At 39.6% G+C, this 24620-nt stretch overlaps 1 protein-coding gene across 1 annotated transcript in view; it reads left to right on the top strand.

The window, feature by feature from the left end:
• The window catches only part of LOC131189517 (heparan sulfate glucosamine 3-O-sulfotransferase 3B1-like), a 42421-nt gene extending 18008 nt beyond the window's left edge, over window positions 1-24413 (top strand). The window contains exon 2 of the mRNA XM_058165635.1: window positions 21300-24413. Coding sequence (XP_058021618.1) covers window positions 21300-21918 — 619 coding nt within the window. The 3' untranslated portion in view covers window positions 21919-24413. The remainder of the gene's footprint in view (window positions 1-21299) is intronic.
• Window positions 24414-24620: the final 207 nt, after the last annotated feature.

Raw genomic sequence — 24620 nt, 5'->3', positions numbered from 1 at the left:
TCTCTGAAGTTTTCTTGGCAAGATTTCAGAAGTGGTTTGCCACTGCTTGTTTCCTAAGGCTGAGAGATGAGGCTGACCCAGGGTCATCCAGCTGCCTTCACGCCTAAGGCAGGAATTGAACTCATGGTTTCCTGCTGCCTGAACCATTACACCAATTTAGCAATCTCAATGGATAAAAAATTCCCAGTGTTATAGCAAATGCTTTGCACAATGGCAGAGAAGTTATATGTGCCTGAGACATGCACATATAAAAGAAAAGACAGCTACAAGCAATAGTCAGATAATAATAGCAGTACTATCTGACTGACCATGGTTAATCTCAGAAGCTAAACAAGGCTGAGATAGTTAATATTTGGATGAGAGATGACCAGGAAATCCCAGCGTTGTAGGCTTAGAATTAAGATACTGAAAAATCAACTCAGAGGAAGACAGTGAGACTTCATGTCTTTATTGTTGCCAAAACTATGTGAATTTAGCCATAACGATATCAGAAGTTAGGTTTGATGTAAAAGAAATTAGCTATGCCTTTTATTCTTTAAAAATTAGATAAAATATTTGGACAGGGCATACACACATTTACTTAGATTTGACTCTTTACATCTGATTCCAATTACTGGGAGGTCACTTCAGACTATTAACTTATTTTAAGATTTCATGATTTAAAGTATTGAAAATAATTTCTCTGAGCATTTCATTGCCCAAAGTTCAAGCACGTACCATTTTGGGGTTTTGTATGTGTGTGTTTGCACACATGCCTCCAGAAAAACTAAGAACAAAAACTAAAAAGAGTAAAAAGATGGAAAAAAATATATGATCTTCCATTCAAAGATTCTACTGTATAATTCCAACATCATGAAGTTGACAGCCAATCCTTTCTAAATCTTCCTTCAAGTAGCCAATAAACATGAGGAAAAAAAATGATGAATGAAAGTGATGAATTCAACTCAAGATCACCCACACACAAAACGTTCTTTTAGACCTTTAGTTATCGAAACTTTTTAATTCCAATTTTTTATGCTACGGTTATTCCAAATGCTGTAACCTAGATTGGAGAGTTAAAAAAAATGTCCCAAAGAAAGCAATAGTACAGTAGAACATTTTCATAACATTGCCAAGAAAACTGTTGGGATCCAACTATATTAAAATATTTTTGCTGCTGTCGTGGGAATTGACACCTCAGTGTTTGATTCTAAGTCTCAGTGTTTCTAGAGTAACTTTTTCTGAGCGAGGTTGAACTTCTGCTGGTGTAGTCCAGTAAGCAAGATCCAACTGTTTCTTTGGAAAAGGATTAGATTATCCAGCCAAAGTATATAGACAATTTAAATAGAAGGGAAAGCAGCATTCAGAGCTGCAGTTAATTGGAATGTAATGTCTATAATCTGAATATATACATATATAAGCAGCTGTATTGAGTAATTGCAAAAGGGTAAAGCATGTTTATTTCTGATTATAATATTAAAAAAAATATTATTCATGAAGTCAGCTGTTATGCCCTGGTGGCCTCTAGCTGTGTTTGCACTAGAACTTTTACAATTCCCAGCTAGTCATTACCCATTGTAGGTTAGGAGTTGGCATCACAGCATTGTATATTTAAAGGCTAGCAAGCTGGGGAAGGATGTGGACTTGTTTACCTAATGCTGGGATTTTACTCCAGGTCTTGTTACCTGAAAGAAATATATCTTGGTCTTTCTGCAGAAGTCTTCATATCAAAGGCCACAGGAGTTGTCTGAATTTACAGGATTGATGAGATAGAGGCCTCTGCCAATAGTGTAACAGCATGAATGCTTGAAAGTGAGTCTCCCTTCTTTTTTAGCAATTAAGTCCATCACAGGCTAGGGATGTGGTAAATATCTATTGCGTCCATCTTTGAAAAACCCGCTTCCCTTGATTCTATGTGTCATCCCCAGTAATGCAAAGGTAAAAGAAAGATGTGTGTGTGTTTGTGTATGTGAGCGCGCACGTGCTCACACACACACCCATGTGCGGGAGAGAGAAATGTGTGAGAAGAGGAACCTCATCTTTTTCGGCAGAAAGGAAAACAATTTTTTAATGACTGTCTCGGAAGGTCCTTTCAGCAACTACTTAATGATTTGGGTCCGGGAAAGTTGTTAGATATGATTTAAAAGTCTCATGTCCCTCAGTTCTATTGCCTCACCTAGTCAAGAAGGTTAGGTTATGAAATGCTTGGTGCTGCCTTCTAATCTCTCCATGATGAGGTCTTAAAACAATTGTTTGATAAGGATATGGTGGAAGGGGACATAGCTTTTCACTTTGTTCCCATAAACCTCAACTAGCATAATCAGAGGTTGACTGTTAGGGGGCTGATGGCACAAAACATTTGAAGGCATCTGACTACTTGTAAAATGTGAGGTTAAATACAAACATGACCATGAAACTGACTATATTCCCTCCATAAAGAAACAATAATAGCAGTGAGGGTGCTCTCACATTGGGGGCAATGGGTAAAGCTTGAGGTGAGAAGGCATATTTCCACAGTTTATTTATGAAGTGTTTAGTTTATCTAATGAAACCGTGGACTAGCAATGGTTAGATTTACCACCATGCTCTGTTTTCTGGTTCCAAGGATACTTTCTATTTTTCTCCTACGAAGAACGCATAAAAGTGGTGCTTTTGGGATAGAGAGCAAATTAATCTTTAAGTTTTAAATTTTAAGAAAGGTAACATTTCAGCATGCAAATCAATAGAGGACAAGACCTTTGAGTGCTAAATTTAGGCTGTGAAGAAATCTGTGTGGAAACTGAAGCAGCAGGGCATGGGGTGAAAGACTTAAGTCCCTTAGTATGGCATTTCTAGGACCAATTTTAAAAACCTGTTAAACTTGGCACATTTGGCACATGAAACAAAGAATAACAGCCTTACTCCTACATTGTGTTATTAGGGTGGTGAGGATATCTGGATGCCCTTGAAAATTTGCATTTTGCCATGGTTTACAAGGGACAGCAATAACTTCCACCTGGGCCTGGGAGTAGATCACTTTGGACCAGAGAAACTTCAGTTTCAAGATTTCAGGTCAATTAGCCATTCCAAGAGGATGGTAGAGGACAGGAAGGCCTGGAGGAACGTGAGGATGGTAGAGGACAGGAAGGCCTGGAGGAACGTTTTCCATGGGGTCGCGATGGGTCGGACACGACTTCGCAACTAACAACAAAGCCATTCCAAAGATGTAGTTCAGTAAGGGTGGGTTCTTTGTTCAGAGGATTTGGAAAGTTTCATACATCTTTGTAATGGAAGAAATTGCTCTGATTGCCTTTACTGGTTAGTTAAATAGGCCTATGAACCAAACTTTCTAGTTAATGTAAATTACTTAATAGGTACTGAGGTACTTTGGTTTGCTTAGAAGAGCTAGGTAATTCAGTTCTATGAAGTTCCATGCGGGTCCCATACAGGGGTGAAATTTACTTATCTTCCTTACCGGTTTGGAAGTGCACGTACCACACATACATGCTTGCTTCACTGGTGCGCACGTGTCACATGTGCACACAGGCCTTCTGTGCATGTGCAGAAGATAAAAAACACATTACTTCCTGGTTAAAACCAGGAAGTAATCACACACGGGCGGGGGCGTGGAGCTTCGTTCTGCCATCACTACCGGATCGCCAAACCACAATCACTACCGGATCATGCGATCTGGTCCGAATCGGGAGCATTTCACCCCTGGTCCCATAGGAGTGAGTCAATTAATGCTACAGATTGATACTTTTACTCCCTAAAGTAGGGAGTTTGGACTATATATCTTCCATTCTGATTGCAGTTGGTGGAATAGTAACTCAAAGCATCTGGAGAATATTGTGTCTACCCTAGAATGCATCCCTAGCCTATGTCTAAAAAGCCTGCTTGGTGGCAGATCTTTTGGCTTTGTGGGAATGAATATGAATAGCAGTTCAGCAATTTCAGACCATTCTGGGGATCATCCAAAACATCCGAATAAATGAACAGCACTCATTCCAAAGGGCTACTTATAATAACATGTTGCTTTGCAGGAGTTCCTGTGAACTTAGATGATTAAGATTACAGGGGCATTGACATGATTTAAATTCTCTTTCTATCACCGTGGAGTGAAATTGCTACCCTCAAAGTAACAGCTTCCGGTAAGCCAGGAAGAAGCAATGAATATGTCCTGATGAACAGCCAGTTTTCTTAGTAACAGTGGAGAGAAGGGAGCTGCTCTTAATTACAACCTTGTTCTGTCCCTGTCAAATTACTGAGCTGGAAATGCAGAGTCTTTCATTAAAACTTATCTATGTAACTAGAAATTATATATACCTACAGCAGAGAGCACCTTCATGCCTCAGTCACTCTCTTTGTCAAAGACACCTTGATGCTATCTGCATAGTTAAACTAAAAGTATCTAAATCCCATTTGTCTTCAACAACCTTCCCCAGGCTGGTGCCTACCAGTTGTGCTGGATTCCAATTCCCAACCAGTCTTGGAACTTTGGGAACTGAAGTCTCCCACAGGTGGAAGGTACCAGTTCACAAAAAAGCTGGTTAGATATTGGACCCTTTCTATCTAAGGCTTTTACTCTTTTTAAATGTCGTTTTTATATTCTGTAAGCCACCTTGAGTCGCCATGGGCGAATAGGTGGCAATATTAAATGAATGAATGAATGAATGAATGAATGAATGAATGAATGAAACAGTTGCTTTTGTTGACTATCCTCTTTTGCCTTCCTTAGATTACTGGCTTTGACTGTTCTCTTTCTCTTCCCCTACATGCCAAGCATTAAGGTTAATATTCTTTGTGCAGTCATCTAATCCCCTTTGACAGTCATCTGAAGAATTACTGTTTAACTGTATGGTGAGTGAATAGTATCTGTTTTTGTGGCCTGTCTTGAAACTTCCGTGATTCGGCTCTGTTAGATAATCCTGAGTTCATGTATTAAGAGAAAAATGACCTGGTATCATTTTGTTACCCACAGTTCTACGCAGTACCCCTGCGTAGAAATCTTTTGAGATTGGCTTGTCTCAAAGCATTTCTGCATGCTGAGCAAATTCAGATCTCCCATCTCTTATACCATCAGTTCATCAATACCCTGAGATCTGAGCTCAGCTTTGCCTCCCTAATTAGTCTGAACAGGCAGCTCCAGCAAAAGCTCCATAAACAAAAATATACAAAAATATACAACAATTTTCATGGCTGCAAATTGTGTTTGTGTGAGCTTTTTTGCAAACTTCTCTGTGGTGCAAGCAGGATGAACTGTATTATATACAAGTATGAAATTAACACAGTTTGTCCCATAAAGAACAGGACTCTCTTAAGGGATGATATCCTTCTTGGCTGGATTATCACCCAATCCCTCAAACCCTCTTTCTCTATGACAATAGCCTGTATTGTGCCTGTAGTTTATGGATTCTTCTGAATCTCCCAGCATATCTAGCTCACTTTCCATGGCTCCAAGAAGACAAAGCGTTGCTTATAACCAGAACTTTATTGTCCCAAAACTCCACCCACAATTCTTGCCCTGGAGGCAGATACACATGTGATACTCATTTGGGATAAACCTGATTGTCTCCCCGCTTCCAAATGTTAATTGTGTTTGCTTGGAACATCAACATGAAAATCAGAAGAGGGAGTTTGCTGGACTTAGTTGTCTCACTGATTTTAAAGTTTGTATAGCAAATTATATGCACCTGTCAGCTTAAGTGTTTACTTCTTCCAATCGAGATGCTTTATTGACTGAAAATGCTGCCAGGCTTGGAAAGTTCTTTTTCCAGGTGACCTGTTGACATAGAAGTGATGGTAGCCATTGCACCGTTATACCTATCACATTGCTATTGTTGCTGTTTGGATTATATTTGGGGGCCATTCAAAGGTCACTGTGATATAGATGAAGAGCTAAAAGTTGATCTGTGGGTGGACAGGACTGCAGCAGATCAACAAAGATTTCTTACTTCTAGTTGTTGAATAAGGGAGAAATGATTGGGTTGGGGTAACTAGAACTCAGTTTCTGTTTGGAAGAACCGTGAGCCTTTTTGTTTTGGAACAAAAACCAATTTCTGGGTTTGGACTGTATGTACAATAAATTGAGTTAGATTAGTGAGTCACAGAATTCTTGTAAGAATTAAGGAAGTGTCTTGCCTCCAACTAATTGAACTGTACCCTACTTCCTCACTCTGAGTAACGTTGACAATTTAGCCACCTCCCTCAGACACTGTGATTGCGTTAAAAGAGGGAAAATATTACAGCTTCATGTCAGTGTTTATACCTATACAGATTGCACTTCCTGGGAAAGTTAGCTATCTTCACAAGTCTAGAGACACAATGGCTTCCATTCTAAGCATGCTTTGTAACTGATGTCCCTTGTTCATGAGCAGGCTAATCCACTTTCAGATACAGGGTCTGTCTATCTCTATGACTAATCACCCATCCAATAATAGGAGATTGGAGAAGGCAATCCCATTTGTATTAAAATGCATTTAAGGCTCAGTGTGCAGAGAAGATCAACAGTATATTAATTTGCTAGACCTCTTATTCCAGCATGAGACAAATTATTGTTCAGTTTGCATCGTTGAGGTCACCTTCTGGTTATAAAGTAGTTTTAAAAAGTGACCTTTTCAACTTCTGACATATTGTTCTACCCTCTTATGGAACAGGATCTGATTAAAAAAAATTGTCTCTCATCTTGTCCTTACTCTGACCTGTCTGCTGGCTTAGGACCTGGGTACTTACGGGACCGCCTGCTGTTACCACACGCCTCCCACCGACCCGTACGCTCCCATAGAGAGGGACTTCTCAGGGTGCCGTCCGCCAAACAATGTCGGCTGGCGGCCCCCAGGGGAAGGGCCTTCTCTGTGGGGGCTCCCACACTCTGGAACGAACTTCCCCCGGGTTTACGCCAAATACCCGACCTTCGGACATTTCGTCGCGAACTCAAGACTCATCTTTTTATCCGCGCAGGGCTGGCTTAAATTGGGATTTTAATGTTTAAATTTATTAATTTTAAACGGGGTTTTCTTAGTATGGTAAATTTTAATTATTGGGCTAATTTAAAATAAGTTTTTTAAATCGTATTTTAAACTTGTATATTGTATTGTCGGTTTTATTATGCCTGTACACCGCCCTGAGTCCTTCGGGAGAAGGGCGGTATAAAAATCAAAATAAATAAATAAATAAATAAATAATAAATATAAGTCCTTCTTAAAAAGCCTTAAAAACCTGTAATAATTCAGGTTGAAGCCCTAAACATACTTAAAAAAGTAACATGTATTGAAAGTAGTGGGAGTCATCTTTTTTTTAAAAAAATGCAGGGAAATATGCTGAAAACATTTCCAAACTAGCACATTTTCTTAGGATCCTAATTTCTGTAACATTCCCCTCCAAGGTCTTATTACTCCAAGTGCTATAATCTGGAGGAACCTGTGACACACAAAAAAAGAAGAGATGAATTGTAACCTAATAAAAGAAGGAATGGGTGAAAAGTAGGGAGAAGCACCTCACATGCTTAAGCTGTCTTGGTTATCTTGTTTAAAGATGGGGAGAAGAAGCAAATCAAGAATATTGTGGCAGTGTTTATAATTCAGGTTGCATTTATTCCATCATTCCTTTCCTGATGCTACCTCTCACTTTTCTCTTGTCTCTTGGTGATTCTTCCTTCTCTGAGCAGTGGGCATATTCTTTCTTGATATTAATGGAGTGTCATCTTTTTAGTGACTGTTTTGTATCACATGCTACCTTCTATAGCAGAATAGTTGAGTAGAGTCACTAAACAATATGTTTAAACCATTTTTTAAAATTTGCATTTATATCCCGCCCTTCTCCAAAGACTCAGGGCGGCTTACACTATGTCAGGCAATAGTCTTCATCCATTTTGTATACTATATACAAAGTCAACTTATTGCCCCCCAACAATCTGGGTCCTCATTTTACCTACCTTATAAAGGATGGAAGGCTGAGTCAACCTTGGGCCTGGTGGGACTTGAACCTGCAATGTTGCAAGCAGTTGCTGTTAATAACAGGCTAAGTAGTTTGCAGGCGACAGTGATTTGATTGACCCAAGATGCAAAGTCAGAGCCATACAAAATTGTCTTATGGATCAGTAGAAGGTATAACACCAGGCACTGACTCTGATCAAGAGGTAATAATCAGCTGTAAATGGATCAGTTGTAATCTGGTTGAAGTAGCCTGCCAGGACGTAAACCCAAAAGCTGTTTATCACATTCGTGAGTCACTGAATGAATGCACAACTTCAAATTGAACTCTAATGTTGTTGATTCCTGAAGTTTCCCTTTGCTTGTTCAGCAGTTTTGAGTGTTCCGTATGCTAACTTGAATGAACTTATTGGAACGGTTGCCTTACAAGTAGTGTTAAGTCAACCATTATAACCCCTGCATGATGAATAGAAGGACTGAGGGTGACAGGGTATGATTTATTTAAGGCTACCAAATGAGTCAAATTTGGTCAAATTTGAACTGGCCTTTTCAATTTCAATTAATAGTTTAACCTTTCAACAGCTAAATCACACTTGCTTATATGTAATATTATTTATAGTAACAAAAGGGGTCCAGAACATTTGGTCTGCACAATGGCAGGAAAGATGTGGGACATTGCAAATATGTGAAAAGTCTCTTTTCAGATTTTTCTGTGAATAAGCAACAGTAAGGAATTATCTCTGTTCAGTATTGGCTATGTGTAAAACTTTGTCACCTTTTTAGTTCAACCATTTCTGTTCCCAAGCTGGCTGAACAGCATCTCTTATCTAAATCTTTTCATATCTGCCCATTAGAAAGTCCACCGATAAGAAGGAAGTATTGATTCTGTGTCGTTGATGAATAGGACAAAGTGTGTTTTCAGAATAACTCCAGCTAAGAGGGGAAAGACCAGGTCAGATGGTTTAATGTTTAAAATAAACCCAACAACAACCATTCAGGGAATTCAGAACTTTTTCACACAAGCTGAGAAATGAGAATATTAGCTCTATACTTGAAACGGTCTGGATGTGTAGCCTTTACGAAAGTCTTGTTTTATGTTCGGTAGAAGAAGAAAAGTCTGGTCACTCTACCCTCAAGACCTTTGTTTTTTTCCATTGGTGACCTTTCTTGACCTTCCTTGATGTCCTCAAGGTAGAGAGAATTAGTGGAAAGAAGTTAAGCTGCTGTTATTGTACAGATGTTTGGTCCAGTAACCAAAGTGCTTGTTGGCTAAATAAAATGACTTTGTCCCTATTGAAAGCTGCTTTCCCTTTCATGTGCATATGTTCCCCAGCATAGTGTCAGTGTGCTCCTGCTCCTGACAGCCCTATAGACAGGCCAAGAGTAAAAAAAAAGGGTAAAGCTGCTGCTGTTTAGGTCTTCCAGGCTTCAAACATTGTCCATTGGCCTCTCAGCAGCTGTGTGCCTTTTGTGCAGTTTCAAAATTCCCTCCCTCTCCAGATAGACATTGGATTAATTCTTACTGAGGAAGAACATAAGTGGGCTGAATAGAGTGAGTGTGATGAGAGGAGGTGATAAGGTGAGTGGTATTTATAGGCTCTGGCCTGAATGCAACACAGACAACAGATGCAGTGGTGATTTCAATTTTTTTTATTACTAGTTCTGTGGGCGTGGATTAGTGGGCGTGGCATGGCATGGCATGGCATGGCATGGCTTGGTGGGCGAGGCTTGGTGGGCATGGCAGGGGAAAGTTGCTGCAAAATCCCCATTTCCTCCCAATCAGCTGGGACTCAGGAGGCAGAGAATAGATGGGGGCAGGGCCAGTCAGAATTTTTACTACTGGTTCTCTACTACTCAAAATTTCCACTACCGGTTCTCCAGAACTGGTCAGAACCTGCTGAAACCCACCTCTGAACAGATGGAACAAGATGGCTCTAGAGAAGAAAAACATTCTGCTACAGTAAACATCTGTAGAGATTCTCAGTCATCCAGGCCATGGTTGTCCCAAAGGTGCTTTTTCAGGAGGCAACTGGAATTTCTTGTTCTTTCTTTGAAGATGTTTCACTTCTCATCCAAGAAGCTTATTCATCCCTGACAGGATAGCGGGGAATGGAAATGTTCTGCTACGATAGGAGGAAAGCAAATGTTTCCCACAAAGTTACTTAAGTGGGGCCTTTCTTTTTGTGACATGAAGAGATGTTTCTGTTTGCCTGTTCCTGATGAATTTGCTTCACCGGAAATGCAGTTCGGGTGCAGTGTTCTGTCTGCTACCTGTTACAGACAAAGTTATCATATTGGAAATGCTGTCCATGCTTTGGGGCTGAAAATGAAAACTACACCATCTCTGGAGAGGTAGCAGACTTCAAGTCCCTCACGGGGTGAGCTGAGTAGCTTTTGGTAGTTTGGTAGCAGGCTTCTGAGTATTTTGAAAACTGAAATGATTGTGTACAGCATTGTAACTTTTTATGAATTGAAGATAACATCTATAGCCCAAGGTTAAACTCTCCTTGTTGTTGGAACTCTGAGCTTGGTGATTTGTATACAGACATAGGTAACATTAGTTCAGTGGTGGGATTCAGCCAGTTCGCACCACTTCGGGAGAACCGGTTTTAACTTTCTGAGCAGTTTGGTGAACTGGTTGTTGACAGAAATCATTAGGACAGAGAACCGGTTGTTAAATTATTTGAATCCCACCACTGCATTAGTGCACTGATGATGCTACCTAGTCAAATAGTGAAATGTTTGCAAATGAACGTCCAAGCTCAGTGTAACTTTCTGTTTACAAAAATCACTCAACTTTATTTGAAAAACAGACAGGTGAGCAAGGCAAACATCACCTGCTAAGAGGTATTTCAAAATGTGGGCAACAATGATGGCATTCCTGTTCAACACATCTGGGGAGCATTTGGTTGGAAAAGATTGGACATTGTTTCTGAAGATCACTTTTAGTTTAGAGAACCAGCATTTCAAGTGATTAAAAATATTCACCGAGTGTTTTGGGAGGCTGATATAAATGCAACTTGTTCTTAATAGAATAGAATAGAATAGAATAGAATAGAATAGAATAGAATAGAATAGAATAGAATAGAATGGAATAGAATTTTTTATTGGCCAAGTGTGATTAAATCAGTACTGTAATAATCAACTGCTATGTGAAAGAGCTTTGCTGGTAATCTGTTGAAATTCTAGAACGTTGCTACTGACTTAGCTTCACAGGAGAAATGAGGCAGGCATAGAATTGTCTATGACAATTCACCAGGGCCAACTCGTTGCGACCAACTCACCATAAGACAGCTCTCCACGGCCAACTCACAGTGGAACAAAAATTACTCTAATATCAAAGAAACGGTGGGATGGAAGCACTGAAGAAAGTAGGCAAAAGGAGGGATAAAATGAAAAGTGAATGACAAAAATTAAAATATTTTTATTTATTTTAAATAATTAAATTGAAATTGTTATATTATCATGTGGTGAGTTGACCCATGTCGAGTTGGCTGAGTCAAGTTATCCCGCAGCAAGTTGGCTATGGCAAGTTGTCCTATTCCGTACACTCCAACTTTTCCAAACCAGTTTTTCCCCCTTCTGTTCCCACATTCCCTAACCTTAACTTTAAACTTTTGTGGCAAGGAAGACGATATCCTGAAGTCAACAAAGCTTTTTCCAACATGAAGACTGATTCAGTTTCAAATTCAGAGTGTTCCTTCCCAGCTCAGTCCATGTTACTGTCAATTATTTCTTTTCTTCCCTGTCACAGCTCTTATTTTATGACAACAAAACAAAACAAACAAAAGAAAAGAAAAGAAAGCAAAACAATTGGCCATTCTGAGAGGGCACCCATAGTCCCCCAAGTCCCATCTTTCCACATGTTCAGGAGAGTAGGAACCCCTGAAGGTCGGAGCAGAAAGGACAAGTGGGAATTCCCCAACTGCTACCTTAGAACTGCTCCATGTTAAACTGTGTGAAGATGAACCCACAGCAGGCCCCTGTTGCTCAGGAGCAATGAAGCTGTGGACGCAGCACAATGTATATCAATGTAGTTTCCTTTCAACTCAATGACAGGAGGGAAGCGATTAAGGTGGCTGTGAGGAACAGTCTTTGAAGAAGATCTTGAGATGCTGCTGAGCTATTCCAACTCTTTTCAAGAATGATTTAATCTGTAATCGCTAAATCACATAATGATGCCTTGGCATTTGACCATAGTTAAATATTTAAAACATTTAAATTTTAAATAAACATACAGATGATACACATGATTTGTTTCCTATATACATGATACCGTATGCGATTTTCATTATACATTTTAAGACTACCACTCATTTTGTCCTTTAGCAAACTCTTAAGCAGCCATGTTAACTCCTATAGGAATGGGTGTCCATTTGCTTCCTTCTGTCCAGGAGAGGTCCGTGTTCTTGCAGTTTTGAATTTTCTTCAGTTCTTCTTCAAACATTTGTTAAGCCTGCTCTTGCTGAGCTGTAAGATTGCTAAGTTCAAAACAAATGCAGTTTAACCAATTTAGCTACATGGAAGCAAGACCTAATTAATCATGATGTCCAAATGTCTCCTGCTTTTGGAGCTGCTTCAAATTTTGCATTCCTTCTTGGCCACTTGAAAAGCTTCTGTGTTACTCTTAACTTCTTTGAAGCAGCCCTTATTGAATTTAAATGTATTCACTCACCCGTGATTGCTGCCAAAAAGCCCTTGTCTGTGCTTGCTACTTGTTTGTGTATTGGTGGTGATGCGGGGGGGGGGGGGGGGATCTAACGTTTAAACTTCTCCAACCCTCTAGCTTCAGTGCTTTACTCCAATCTCATCTGGATGCTCCAGTTGGGAGAACTTAATAGTTACCCTTTTCTTCTCTCTTAGGAGTTAGCATCTGAACCTATAGGAATGGACAGTGTGTTACAGTACAAAGTTCTTGAGCAGCTTTATTCCAAAGAGTCCTGCAGATACCACATAGCAATGCTGCAACCAAAGTGTGCACTGCAGTCCTCCTTGCTTTTAACTACCAAATTAGGAACAGTTGTGCCTTCTTTTTGATTCATTGTTAAAATAAACTGTGGGTTGCTTACTTGGCTGGATGCGAAGCATAAAAGTTGCTGATGTCTGGTAATAGGTTTTTTTCCCCCTCCCTCCCCTTTGCTCTCAGAACTAAAGGAAACTTATGAATAATGCAGCTTCAGGGAGCGATGGTATTAATGAATGCACAAACCCTTTGGTCTAGTGAAGCCAGAACGTCACCCAATGCCTTTGCCAGTGGAGAACGTTAATCAGGTCTCTCTGCACCTCTCATAACCATTGGACCTTGTCCCGTAAGCATTAGGTTAATAAAACAGGACTTTGGAATGGGAGCTAAGCATTCATCTCAGAATATGATACACTTTATTTGTTATGCTATGTGAAAGAGGCTGGAAAAGTCATAGTAAATTGAACTTAGAAATTCAAGGGGGTTTGTAGCACTTTTAAGACCGCCCTTTTGTTGGGAAAGGCTTAAAAACTTTTTTCTTTCGTTTTTTTCTCTTTCCCCTCCTCCCCCTGACTTTGCCTCTTTTGAGTCACCATATTTCCAAGAAACCTTTTGCTTTTTGTTTCTCTAACATGACCAAAACCAATAAATTCCTAAGCAGGAAATGGCTACAGATTAATTGAACTCCCTCTCCAGGCAAGCCATGCTAACAAATCCCTGATGATGATGATGATGATGATGATGATGATGATGATGATAGAGAGAGAGAGAGAATAAAGAAACTGCTTCATAGGCAGTGATGGCCTCCTCAACTACTTCTAGTCCTCATGCCCATTTTCCAGCACCTCCCATCAGCTGCTTTCTGGACCAGTAACCAAGAGCTGTATGAAACTAACCAAAGTAGTATGGTGCACCCCCTCTCCTGGAGAAAGAGCTCAGAGGCAATGGGCAAAAGAAGAAGGAGATGGCAGAGAATGAGGTGGCTAGATGGAATAACTGAAGCAGTCGGCGTGGCTTAAATGGACTTCAGAGGATGGTAGAGGACAGGAAGGCCTGGAGAAATGTTGTCCATAGGGTCATGATGGGTCGGACATAACTTTGCAACTAACAACAACAAGAGAGAGAGAGAGAGAGAAAAGTGCCATATCGCAGAGCAAGTTCAGTGGCTTTTTTTCAGGCCAAGATTGTGGTTCGCATGAGGTTTGGGTGACATACTAAGAGCTGTTGAAAATAAGTAAGGTTAGGACAAAAAATGTACATGTCATTGAAGTTGATTAAAACATTATGGTGGTTACTTCCTATGTATTATATTTTCCTTTTTGCCTCATGAGAGGCTACTGTTAGAGGACTATATCCTGGCAGCTTTAGAGGTTCCCAGGCTTCTAATACGGTATAAAGTCCTCTAAAAGTCTCTTGCCAATTCTGAGCTGCCTCCAGGCCTTGAGCGATTGAAGTAGATGATGTAGCAAACTTTGAGAAACAAAGTTGCTTCATGTTTGTTCAGGGGCTGGATAGGAAACAAAGACAAACACACACACAGTAATGTATTTATTTTATTAATCTATTTATAATGTTTATCTACCACTATATTCCAGCATGACTTTGCTGGTTTACCAATAGCACAAAGCAATAAACGCACAGTTAAGTAAATACAAATAATTAAAATCATAAATAACTCATCCAGTCCCAGCAGCATGAATCGAAGCCCTGGTGCTGTGTTAAATTCTAGAAGGAAGATGAAATAAAAATGCTGTGGGTTCTTGCTATGTCCAGGAATGTCACAGACTGGAATTATCAACCTACACTTTGCTTATTGACAGACAGATATCTCGAACTATATGAAGAACTGCATCCTGTGTCTCTTCATCAAAGGCCTGCCTCTTTTCTCTGGATGTGCTTATGCCTTCCAAAAGCTTTTTGCATCAGTAACGATTTCCCCAAAGAAGGATAAACTACCTGCAAATAACAGCTTGCTTTCTGTCTGAATCATTTAGTACTTGTGGTACTACATCTGTTATGACAGTCTGGAGAGAATATTAAAGACCAATAATAAGAGATGTGTTAGGGTGACAGAGGATGCTAGTCCAGAATGTAAAGATGTACCTAATGCAATATTCAACTGAGAGAATGATTTCCAAAATAGTTTTATAGCAGGCCAGACATGCTAGAAGCTTTATTCAAATACTTTTGGGTGTAGCAAAAAGTTAATTGATCTAGGAATTGAGTTCCAATCTTTGCTAAAGGATGGGTGTCTGAGAAAAGATAAAAGATAATATGCATATTGACTGGATATAGGGAAACTAGACAATTTAATGTTTATTTTCATCTGTGTGGTAAAAAGACCATGGGAAATATGTCATTCTGATCCCTGATTGAACAGAATGGATGCGTAGAAGTAAGTTGCCTCAAGGTACACAATGCATGAGATGCATTTATTGCCTTGGCAAGATGCCAGGTGAGCGCAGAGGAATAAGTGCTTGCTTGATTCAGCATTTTTGGCAGCTTGGTTAAAAATTATATGGTAGAATCAGTCTTGTGAAATATACTGCTCAAAAAAATAAAGGGAACACCTAACCAACACAATGTACTGTATTTAATAAGAATATTTCATTCCTTCAGATCTAGGATGTCTTACAGTATTTTTGTGTTCCCTTTATTTTTTTGAGCAGCGTATATATTGAAAAGAGAGACAATCTCTCTCTTTCTCTGCCCCCCCTTTTTCCAGAACAGGAGGGTTTGAAACCCAAGGTTATATTACTTTTCTACAAGTGCTCAACAGGCTGTGGATTCCCAGGGACTATTAAAAAGTCAATTCAGCTCCAAGTATTGGAGCTATGGGAGATCAGGAGTGATAATCTGCACTGGTATGTGGGAAAGACCTTGAGAGAGGGGTGAAGAGACTGCCTAGGAAATAGTCAGATAAGAGACAGCACAGCCTGCAGATGGATAGTGGGGTGGGGGAGGACAAGAGGCTCAGAAATGTAGCTTTACCATAGAGTAGAGTTAGCTTATCTGGTCATGTTTCCTGTCTTGTTTTCCTGGTAATGCTGACATAATTGCAGTCAGGTCAGGATTCTCAAATGGCAGAATGAACTCAGCATAGAGGTAGCTGATGCAGTGGGTTAGAACAAGGGAATCTATTCAGTGCTTATGCATCCCAACTTTTAAGTACAAAATACATTATTATTTTTTAAAATAGCCTCATACAGGTTAAGTTGGATGTGTGCAAATTATTTTTTAATAGTTCTGGTGATTCCTTCAACTTTTCTTTACATACACACCTACAAACACATTCATTAAATTTAGATGCCATCCATCTTGTTGGTAATACACGCACACATATACACACACACAAAGCAGTTGGCAATTCCTGTTCTACCACCTATATTACAGGGTCACTTTATCTGGCATCCACCCTGTAATTCTAGTGTGTGTGTGTGAGAGAGAGTTTGCACAATCTCTGTTCCCATGCAATGATGAAAAATTTTAAAAATATCTGAACACAGTGAATCAGTAAGACTGTGGATAGCCTTTCAAGATAGATCAGACTAGTAATCCAATGTTATGTCGGTCAGCACTACTTTTTTTGTAAAGCTATAGTAATAAAATCTTGCAAGTCTGAATGTAATTCATCCCTCCCTATCTTTATCTTTCCAGTGAACTAGGAAAAGTTTTGTTGAGATGTTTAGTCAAGATACATTCCTGCCCCAGACTCAGTTCCCTTTTATGTGACCTTTGTTTTGGAAGGTGCATTTCCTCTTGTCCCTCAAGGCTGTTCCTTTTGTCCTCTATAATATGTGATTTCATCAGCATGGACTGCCAGCCTTCTTTCAAGAATTTATTTATGACTACTGTGTTAATTGATTTTTAAGACTGCTTCTTAGATGATTTTTGGATGGTTTTCTGACCCCACTTCAATATGCTCTTTGTATTTTTCAAATAATTATATCTAAGAAGCAACTGGTGGCAATTTAATTCACCACTGCTGGGAAAAGATGTGCAAGACTTTTCAAAGACAAACAAAGGAACAAAACATTCTCTGTGTTCTAGAAATGGTTTGTGCTCGGAACAGGTTGGACAACCTCTTGGGGTTAGAACATGTCAGTTTCAAATATTTTTGCACTCCTCTAGCTTGGGAGTCAGTGATGAAACTTTTGCCGTTTTCACAGCTGTAAGCCCTGCATCTTATTCCTCATTTTATTCCTTGGGTGGAGAAGATCCTATCATTTTTTTTTTTCACTGTGCAACTGAACAAGGCAACAATGGATTACCCAATGGGTGACTAATATTTGAGAAACCTCAGAAGTAAAATACAGTAAGATGAGTGGATTTGTAGATTTCTCAATCAAACAAGTGGCCATATCTTCTGGTAGCCATTTCCTTAAAAAATGGAAAACAGAAAATGACTCAGGCTTTTATATCAGATCCTCTCTTTTATCCTGTTCTTAATCTGCTGTTGAGTTGAATGTGCTTCTATCTATCCTGGATTTTCTGTAAGAAAGTCCATCAGCATGGATTGTCTCTGCATACCGCTTGCCACAGTTTTAACTGTTACAGTAGAAGCTCGCGAGTGTGGCTGTCAATATGTGCCATCTTATTGTTGTAAGCTTGACATAGTCACAGCATGTAGAGCACTTCTCCCCATCCACTGCTCTCTTTCTTAGCAAAGTCCTTCCCGCTCAATTTTCTTTATTGAGAAATATCAACAGATTAGAGAAGAATCCCTCTGGGCAAACAAAATGCTGTCTCAAAAGTATTAGGCTTTCTGTGATTGGATTACCACGTGGCCACCTGTCATCTGCCATGGTGCCTTTTCAGTCTCTGAACTCTTCTTCACATCAGAACAAGGTGGCATTTTTCTTGAGTAACTTGTTTCCTCCACTCAAGGTTTCTGTGTGTTTAGACTGAAGAACTTTGGAGATTAGAACTGTCGGAGCAGAATACTAAAGTTAGGAAGACTAAGTAGCTAATGGGCAAAGCAGATTAATTCTTTGGCAGGCTAAGTACATTGCTGCACCTATGCCAGAATCTTGTGACGGAAACCTTAAACCAGATAGCCTGTTACTATCTGAGGTGCTTCATTGGTTCTGTAGGATAGTCCTGCTTCTCCTGCTAAAACATTGCCCAGTTAGCCTGAGAGTTGCTTTGTTGCTTCTGTTTCATGGCCACACTTTTATACCTTTTTAACCATTTGAAGAGCATCTAGTTCAGTTGATCACTTAAAACTAGAGATGGCAATATATTGGAGGATTGATGCACGCCAATGATATAAACCAGGGGTGTCAAACTTGATTTCATTGAGGGCCACATCAGGGTTGTGTTTGACCTCGGGGTGTGTGTGGAGTGTAGCTAGGGTGGGCATGGTCAGATCAACATCACTTGTGTCAGGGGTGCCTGCAAGGGTCTCCTGGAGTGCTCTGCCAGCAAAAATAGAGCTTGGCAGGACCATGGGTGGCCTTCCCAAGCACTGTTTTCAGCTGCAACAGCCTGTTCCAGCACATGGGCCTCCCAAGCTCTGTTTCTACTGGCAGGGGCACCATAGGCCAGTCCTTTGCTGTTTTCAGGGTGGCCCTGTTGACCAGTTCTAAGCATCCCACTGGCCAAATCCTTGAGTTTGACACCCCTGATATAAACAGAATTGAATTACATATGAGAAACCAGATCCAACTTGGGTGAGGCTCACTATTCTGCCTCATTTTGGTATTTCTCCTTCCCTCCCTTCTTGTCTTGTCCTCCTTACACATAAACTAACTTACCATCATCCTACTATTTTTGCAAGAATATTCTTTAAATGGCACAGAGTTTGGGATTCGGAAGGTACATTCAATGAGCCTGAGGGCTGCTTGGGGGCCTAAGATTGCAAATTACTTATCTCAGACCTAAAACACCATGCCTGTCAGCCATTGACATTTGGATGGCCCCAATTTAGGGAAGATCGGATCAAAATCCCCCAAAGAAAGAGTAGACAGCATCTGTGTATATGCATGAATATATACATACAGAAAAAAACCCTGCTTTCTTACTGCTACACTGTGTTACTCCCAAAAAAGCAACTCAGCTAAAACTAATTCTGAACATTTATCTTTTCCCAATAAAACATCTGTGTATATATCCATGCCCACACCACATGCACACACAAACACATATTTGTGTCTGTGGTTTCCGGCCTACCTACCCATCCATCCCTGAAGCCACACTTCCAAAAAGAGTAGAATCAGAACAACAACAACAACAACAACACCTTTCTCAACTATGATTAATTTCCTGTAAAAATAATGCATAATATTAAAACATCTCAATATCTCAACCTAGACTATAACCCTGGGATTTCCTGGTCATCTCCTATCCAAACCCTAATCAGCTCAGTCCTGCTCAGCTTCTGAAATTAACCAGGTACTGTTGCTATTACTACTGTATCTGGCTATTGTATGTAGATGCTCTTTCTTTTGTGTGCATGTCCCAGGCACACACAATTTCTGTGTCATTGTGCACTTTTGCTACAACATTGAGCATTTTGATCCATTGTGGCGGCTAATTGAAAACCAGTTTCGTGTAGTGATTATTAAGGCAGAAAGGCTGGAAATAAGGTGACCAGGAGTTCTAGTCCTGCCTTAGACACAAAGCCAGCTGGGTGACCTCAGGCCATTTCCTTTCTCTTGGCCCTAAAAAGAAAGCAAAGACAAACCACTTCTGAAACCTTGCCAGGAATATTGCAGGGACTTGTCCAGGCAGTCACCAGGAGTCAGCACTGATGCAAAGACACAGAAGAACAAAAACAAAGCACATACCAGCCATTCTCTACACACAGACAGAGAGAAACACATCAATTCAGACACATGTATTTCATTCCTTCTAGCACAAATTGCAGAAATGTCAGTGGTTTTGTTGTTTAGCTCAGCAGCTTAGGTCTTGGTTGTTGACAAGAGAGAGAACTCCTGTTTAGTTCTTACAAAAATGATTAACATTCAGTTGGGAGGCAGCGCTCAAAACTAATCTCCAAAGACCTCCAGACTCAGCAGTGATATCTGTAATCCATTGCATCTCGACTCCTCCATTTGATTTTCAACAGCATCCTCGGTACTTTGCAAATGTAGACATCCTTCCTCAATTCACAGGTAATGATTTGCTTCAGAATTAAAGATTAAAGAGCCACAGTGGTGCAGTGGTTAGAGTGCAGTACTGCAGGCTACTTCTGCTGACTGCTGACTGCCAGCAATTTGGCAGTTCATATCTCAGCAGGCTCAAAGCTGATTCAGCCTTCCATTCTTCCAAGGTGGGTAAAATGAGGATCCAGATTGTTGGGGGGCAATGTACTGACTCTGTAAACCACTTAGAGAGGGCTGTAAAAGCACTGTGAAGTGGTATGTAAGTCTAAGTGCTATTGCTATTGCCATTTTGCCGATCGGTTAAAACATATAGTTGCATCTTCACATTTTAAGAATATATGTAGTAGCCTCTCCCTCTATACAAAGTAATACAGAAAGCAATTCAAAAAATTGGTACCCATAGTGCAGGTTTTCTAACTTGAAATTGTTCAGGTTTATGAATGTTGCAACCTAGACTTTTGGATAGCAAGACGGCAGGAAAGACTGATTAGAACCATAGCAATGGCTGTAAATTTCTGGATGTGATAAATCAGCTGTTTGGTGACTCCTTGTAATTCTTTCCACTGTGTAAGAAATGTGGAATGTCAGAGGGAAATTTCATCCTACAGTTAGGTCATATCTTTTGGCCCATTTAATTATTTCTATTTGGAAGAGAACAAAAGGACAAGGTATTTGACAGGTGGTCAGCAATACTGAAAACTTATTGTATTTCTAATCTGCTCATGAATCTTGAGTTCTCTACCTGGAATACAAGACAATATTGAACAAAATTCAGTAAAATAATAAAAGTGTAACCATTAATAATAAATAGCATAATCAAATGAATGTCTGTGTATGCATTTGTGTTTCTTTGTTGAACAATGTTTAATACATACAATGTTTTACTGGCTTGTTGTTTCTTGATATGGAGCAGACTGGCTAAAGTAATAGTAGAGTAGATGTAAGGCAGAAAAAGGTAGGATAGAAAGAGAAGGACCCATCCATATCCCACCCTACCTAAGTGGAACTTTCTATCAGATGTTGCATTTTTTAGCACTGAGATCTAATATCCCATTTGCCAATGTAATTTTTAAATCATTCATTTTTAGCATGTTTGACATACACGTTTTCCTTCCCACCTTACTGGTATATTTCAAATTAATCAAATATTTTCATCAGTTTGAATCTTTCAGGTATTATTTGAATATATTTTGTCTTTGAGACTCTTTGGGAATTTCCCAAATGGTCAGTAGCAAGAATTGGCTAAACTGCCAGTACCAGGAATAGTTAAAAACAAACAAACTTTTGAAGCAATGTCCTTATTTTTCTCATCAGTCTGCTAATTTCTTTCTTTCTTTGCAGGGAACTGATGCCAAGGACTCTTGATGGCCAGATCACCATGGAGAAGACGCCCAGCTACTTTGTCACTAAGGAAGCACCAGCTCGCATCTCCTCTATGTCAAAGGACACCAAGCTCATTGTGGTGGTGAGAGACCCGGTCACCCGAGCCATTTCTGACTACACACAAACCCTTTCCAAGAAGCCAGACATCCCATCCTTTGAGAGCCTGACCTTCAAAAACAGGACTACGGGCCTGATTGATACCTCCTGGAGTGCCATCCAGATTGGCATTTATGCCAAGCATCTAGAAAATTGGCTCCTGTACTTCCCGCTTGGGCAAATCCTTTTTGTCAGTGGGGAGAGACTGATCAGTGATCCAGCAGGCGAGTTGGGTCGCGTCCAGGACTTTCTGGGCCTCAAGAGGATCATCACAGATAAACATTTCTACTTCAACAAAACCAAGGGGTTCCCATGCCTGAAAAAGGCTGAAGGCAGCAGCAAGCCCCACTGCCTGGGCAAGACAAAAGGACGGACCCACCCTGACATTGACCAGAAAGTAGTACAAAGGCTGCGAGAATTCTATCGGCCATTCAACATGAAGTTCTACCAGATGACGGGCCATGACTTTGGCTGGGATTGATGGCACTTCCCAGAGTCGATCCCATCTTTCAGCTTCCTTTCCTCCTATACATGTAGATAGGTCTATATGTAAAATGTACAGAAATCTATTTTATAATAATTTATTTTTTAATTCTTAAGCAATTAATTCACTAAGCTGCCTAACCCCACTGTAGCTCATAGCTGTGTTCTTGTTTAGTTTGAACATTCCACCGGGCTGAGTCTTGCCAGGTTCTTCATCGCTTGGCTTCAGCGTGTGCTGGAAAGTGCTTCCAGGTATTTTCCCAGGAGAACTTTTAATATTAAAAATAAAAAAGGAGGGGAGGATGGCAAATAATGGTTAAGAGACAATGAGAAAAGCACAATCTTTATTATTATTATTATAATTATTATTATTCTTTTTTTTTCCGATACGGGTACTAGGCATGTCAAAAACAATTTTGTACAAGGCCCTTCATATTGCATCTCTGGGCTTTTTTCCTTCTTAAGTCAATCCACAGACATTTTTTATTTTTGTTAGCTTGGAAATAGCTCGAAAGTAAAAATGACAACAACAACACAATTAAACCTCAGGCAGTTGCTTTCATGGTTGGGCGTGGCGTATGCACAGAAGGAAACACTCTTCAGCTATGGAGTTGTTGCTGCCTCCTGTTCCCCATTTTTATTGACCAGGTCTTAGCATTTCCCCTTTCCACAGAAGTTTTGTGACACAGTAGACTTTATGATTATATACAGTTCATCTGATCTCACACTTTTTGGATGAGGAACACTGCAGTTTCTTCCTGCTGAAGAATTGTGAAGTGCTTACTTGGGAGACCAGAACTGACACAGTATTTAATTCTTTCAGGCTTAGTTTTCAAGCTGCTGTTACAGAAGAAGAGTTGAAGCCTCTGTTTGTTTTCTGAATCCCACTTTGGTTTCTCACAATGACTGATCATCCTACAAATGGCGTCCTATCCCATGAAACAAGCTAATACCTTTAGCTTTCTACATTCAACCAGTATGTTGAATGTGGCAATGAGCTAAAGGCCTTGACCTGTTTTTATGGGGCTTCCTTTCCTCCCAAAAATAGTTTAAATATAAGCACAAAAACACAATACCATTTGAAATTTATTCAGTTTACTAAATGATATAGATCAGAGGTGAGTGAACATTTTACAAGCTTGCTGAAAGAGGCACTAGAGATGGATATTCAGAAAATGTAGTTTATCCAAAATTCATCAGATAATTCTACAAACTGTTAAGCTACCTTTTGTGTATATACCCAACAGCACTGTTCTGCGATGAGTTTCAAGAATGAGTTTTTTCAGGGTGGTCCTATATGTGAGACAAAAATCCATTGCATATTGAGAAAATTTGTTACTCTTCGTTCTATCAGAAGTTTTGTTCTCCATAGATGTGAACCTGAGCACATTATAGTAGAGTCAGAATAAGTTCTTAAGGTCCCTAACACAAATGTGAATCAGATTGAGTGGGATTATAATTTGTATTCTTATCTTGAGAGATAATCGGATATAGTAATGAATCAATGAGAAAATTAGTCTGGGGGATTCCTCAGAGGAATGCATGGATACTCATACCAATACATATGCAAACACACTTATACACCTGGCTAAAGGTGTAGCTTTTTCTGTAAATATTCATCCTTTACATTGGGCTTCTTGGTCTTGTGGAATTTACTATATCTTCTGACAGAATACAGGCTATAAAAAGAAAGATATTTGGATCACCTTCTCATTAGAAGATGCAGCATATATGGTCACCCACATATACATCCATTTAACTCTGATATGTATTTGATAAACAGATGACTTTTTCATATGTACAATCCAGCGAACATCCTTTGTTCTGAAACATTGGAGTGAATTTTAATTTCTAGGCCTTATTGTTTTCTATTTCAAAACTTTTTGATTTTTTGGGGGGATGGAACTGCTGAGTTCTGCTTGGACTTTCTGATCTGTTTTTTTTTTTGGAATGGGTGAAGGATACTTTCCTAGTTGCATAAAGTATGATAGGTATGGTATCCATGCACCTTGTTTTCTTTGTGTGTGCTTTTTTTGAGTGATGACATTGCCATCAATTCACTGTTATAACATTGAACTGCTAATTGTGGCTGATCAGCCCACTCAATGGAAACCTTCTGAAGCCAATTTATTGAAGAGGCCTTACCTAAATATCAAATAAAGTAGCCATGAGAGGCATATATCATATGATATTTGAACTGCATAGATAGTAGCCTTCATAAATATTGCCAATTTTTGTTCCATTTGCAAGACTTGGAGGTCTGGTTATATGTCTTTTCACCCTATAACATTAATTTATGGCTGAGTTCCATTCAGCACTGCAGTATGTCCTGATATTAGCAATATTTTTGAGTTTGCTATAACATGTTGTGGCTTAGAATGGTACACTTGTAAAAGGAAACAAATGACAAGCAAAAACTGTAAATTGAATATTTTGTGGTATGTACAACACAAATTAATTTTACACAGAGGTTTCTAGAAAAATGGAATTCTGATTCATACTATTTGAAGAAATAAAATATATTTTACCAAATCATGAAGACTATTTCATTCTTTTTCATTGACAAATGAAAGCTACAGCTATCTTTGTTTGGAGAACTTTGGAACACTATCTAGTATAGAAGGTAATGTTCTGGCCGGGACTACCAGATGGAAGAGCACCACAGAGCAACCCTCACATCATCTTGTGTTATTTTTGTAA

This window comes from Ahaetulla prasina, chromosome 2 (genome assembly GCF_028640845.1).
Source record: "Ahaetulla prasina isolate Xishuangbanna chromosome 2, ASM2864084v1, whole genome shotgun sequence".
Lineage (NCBI taxonomy): Eukaryota > Metazoa > Chordata > Lepidosauria > Squamata > Colubridae > Ahaetulla > Ahaetulla prasina.
Note: the sequence above shows the minus strand (reverse complement) of the source record. Positions and strands in the feature narration are given on the sequence as shown.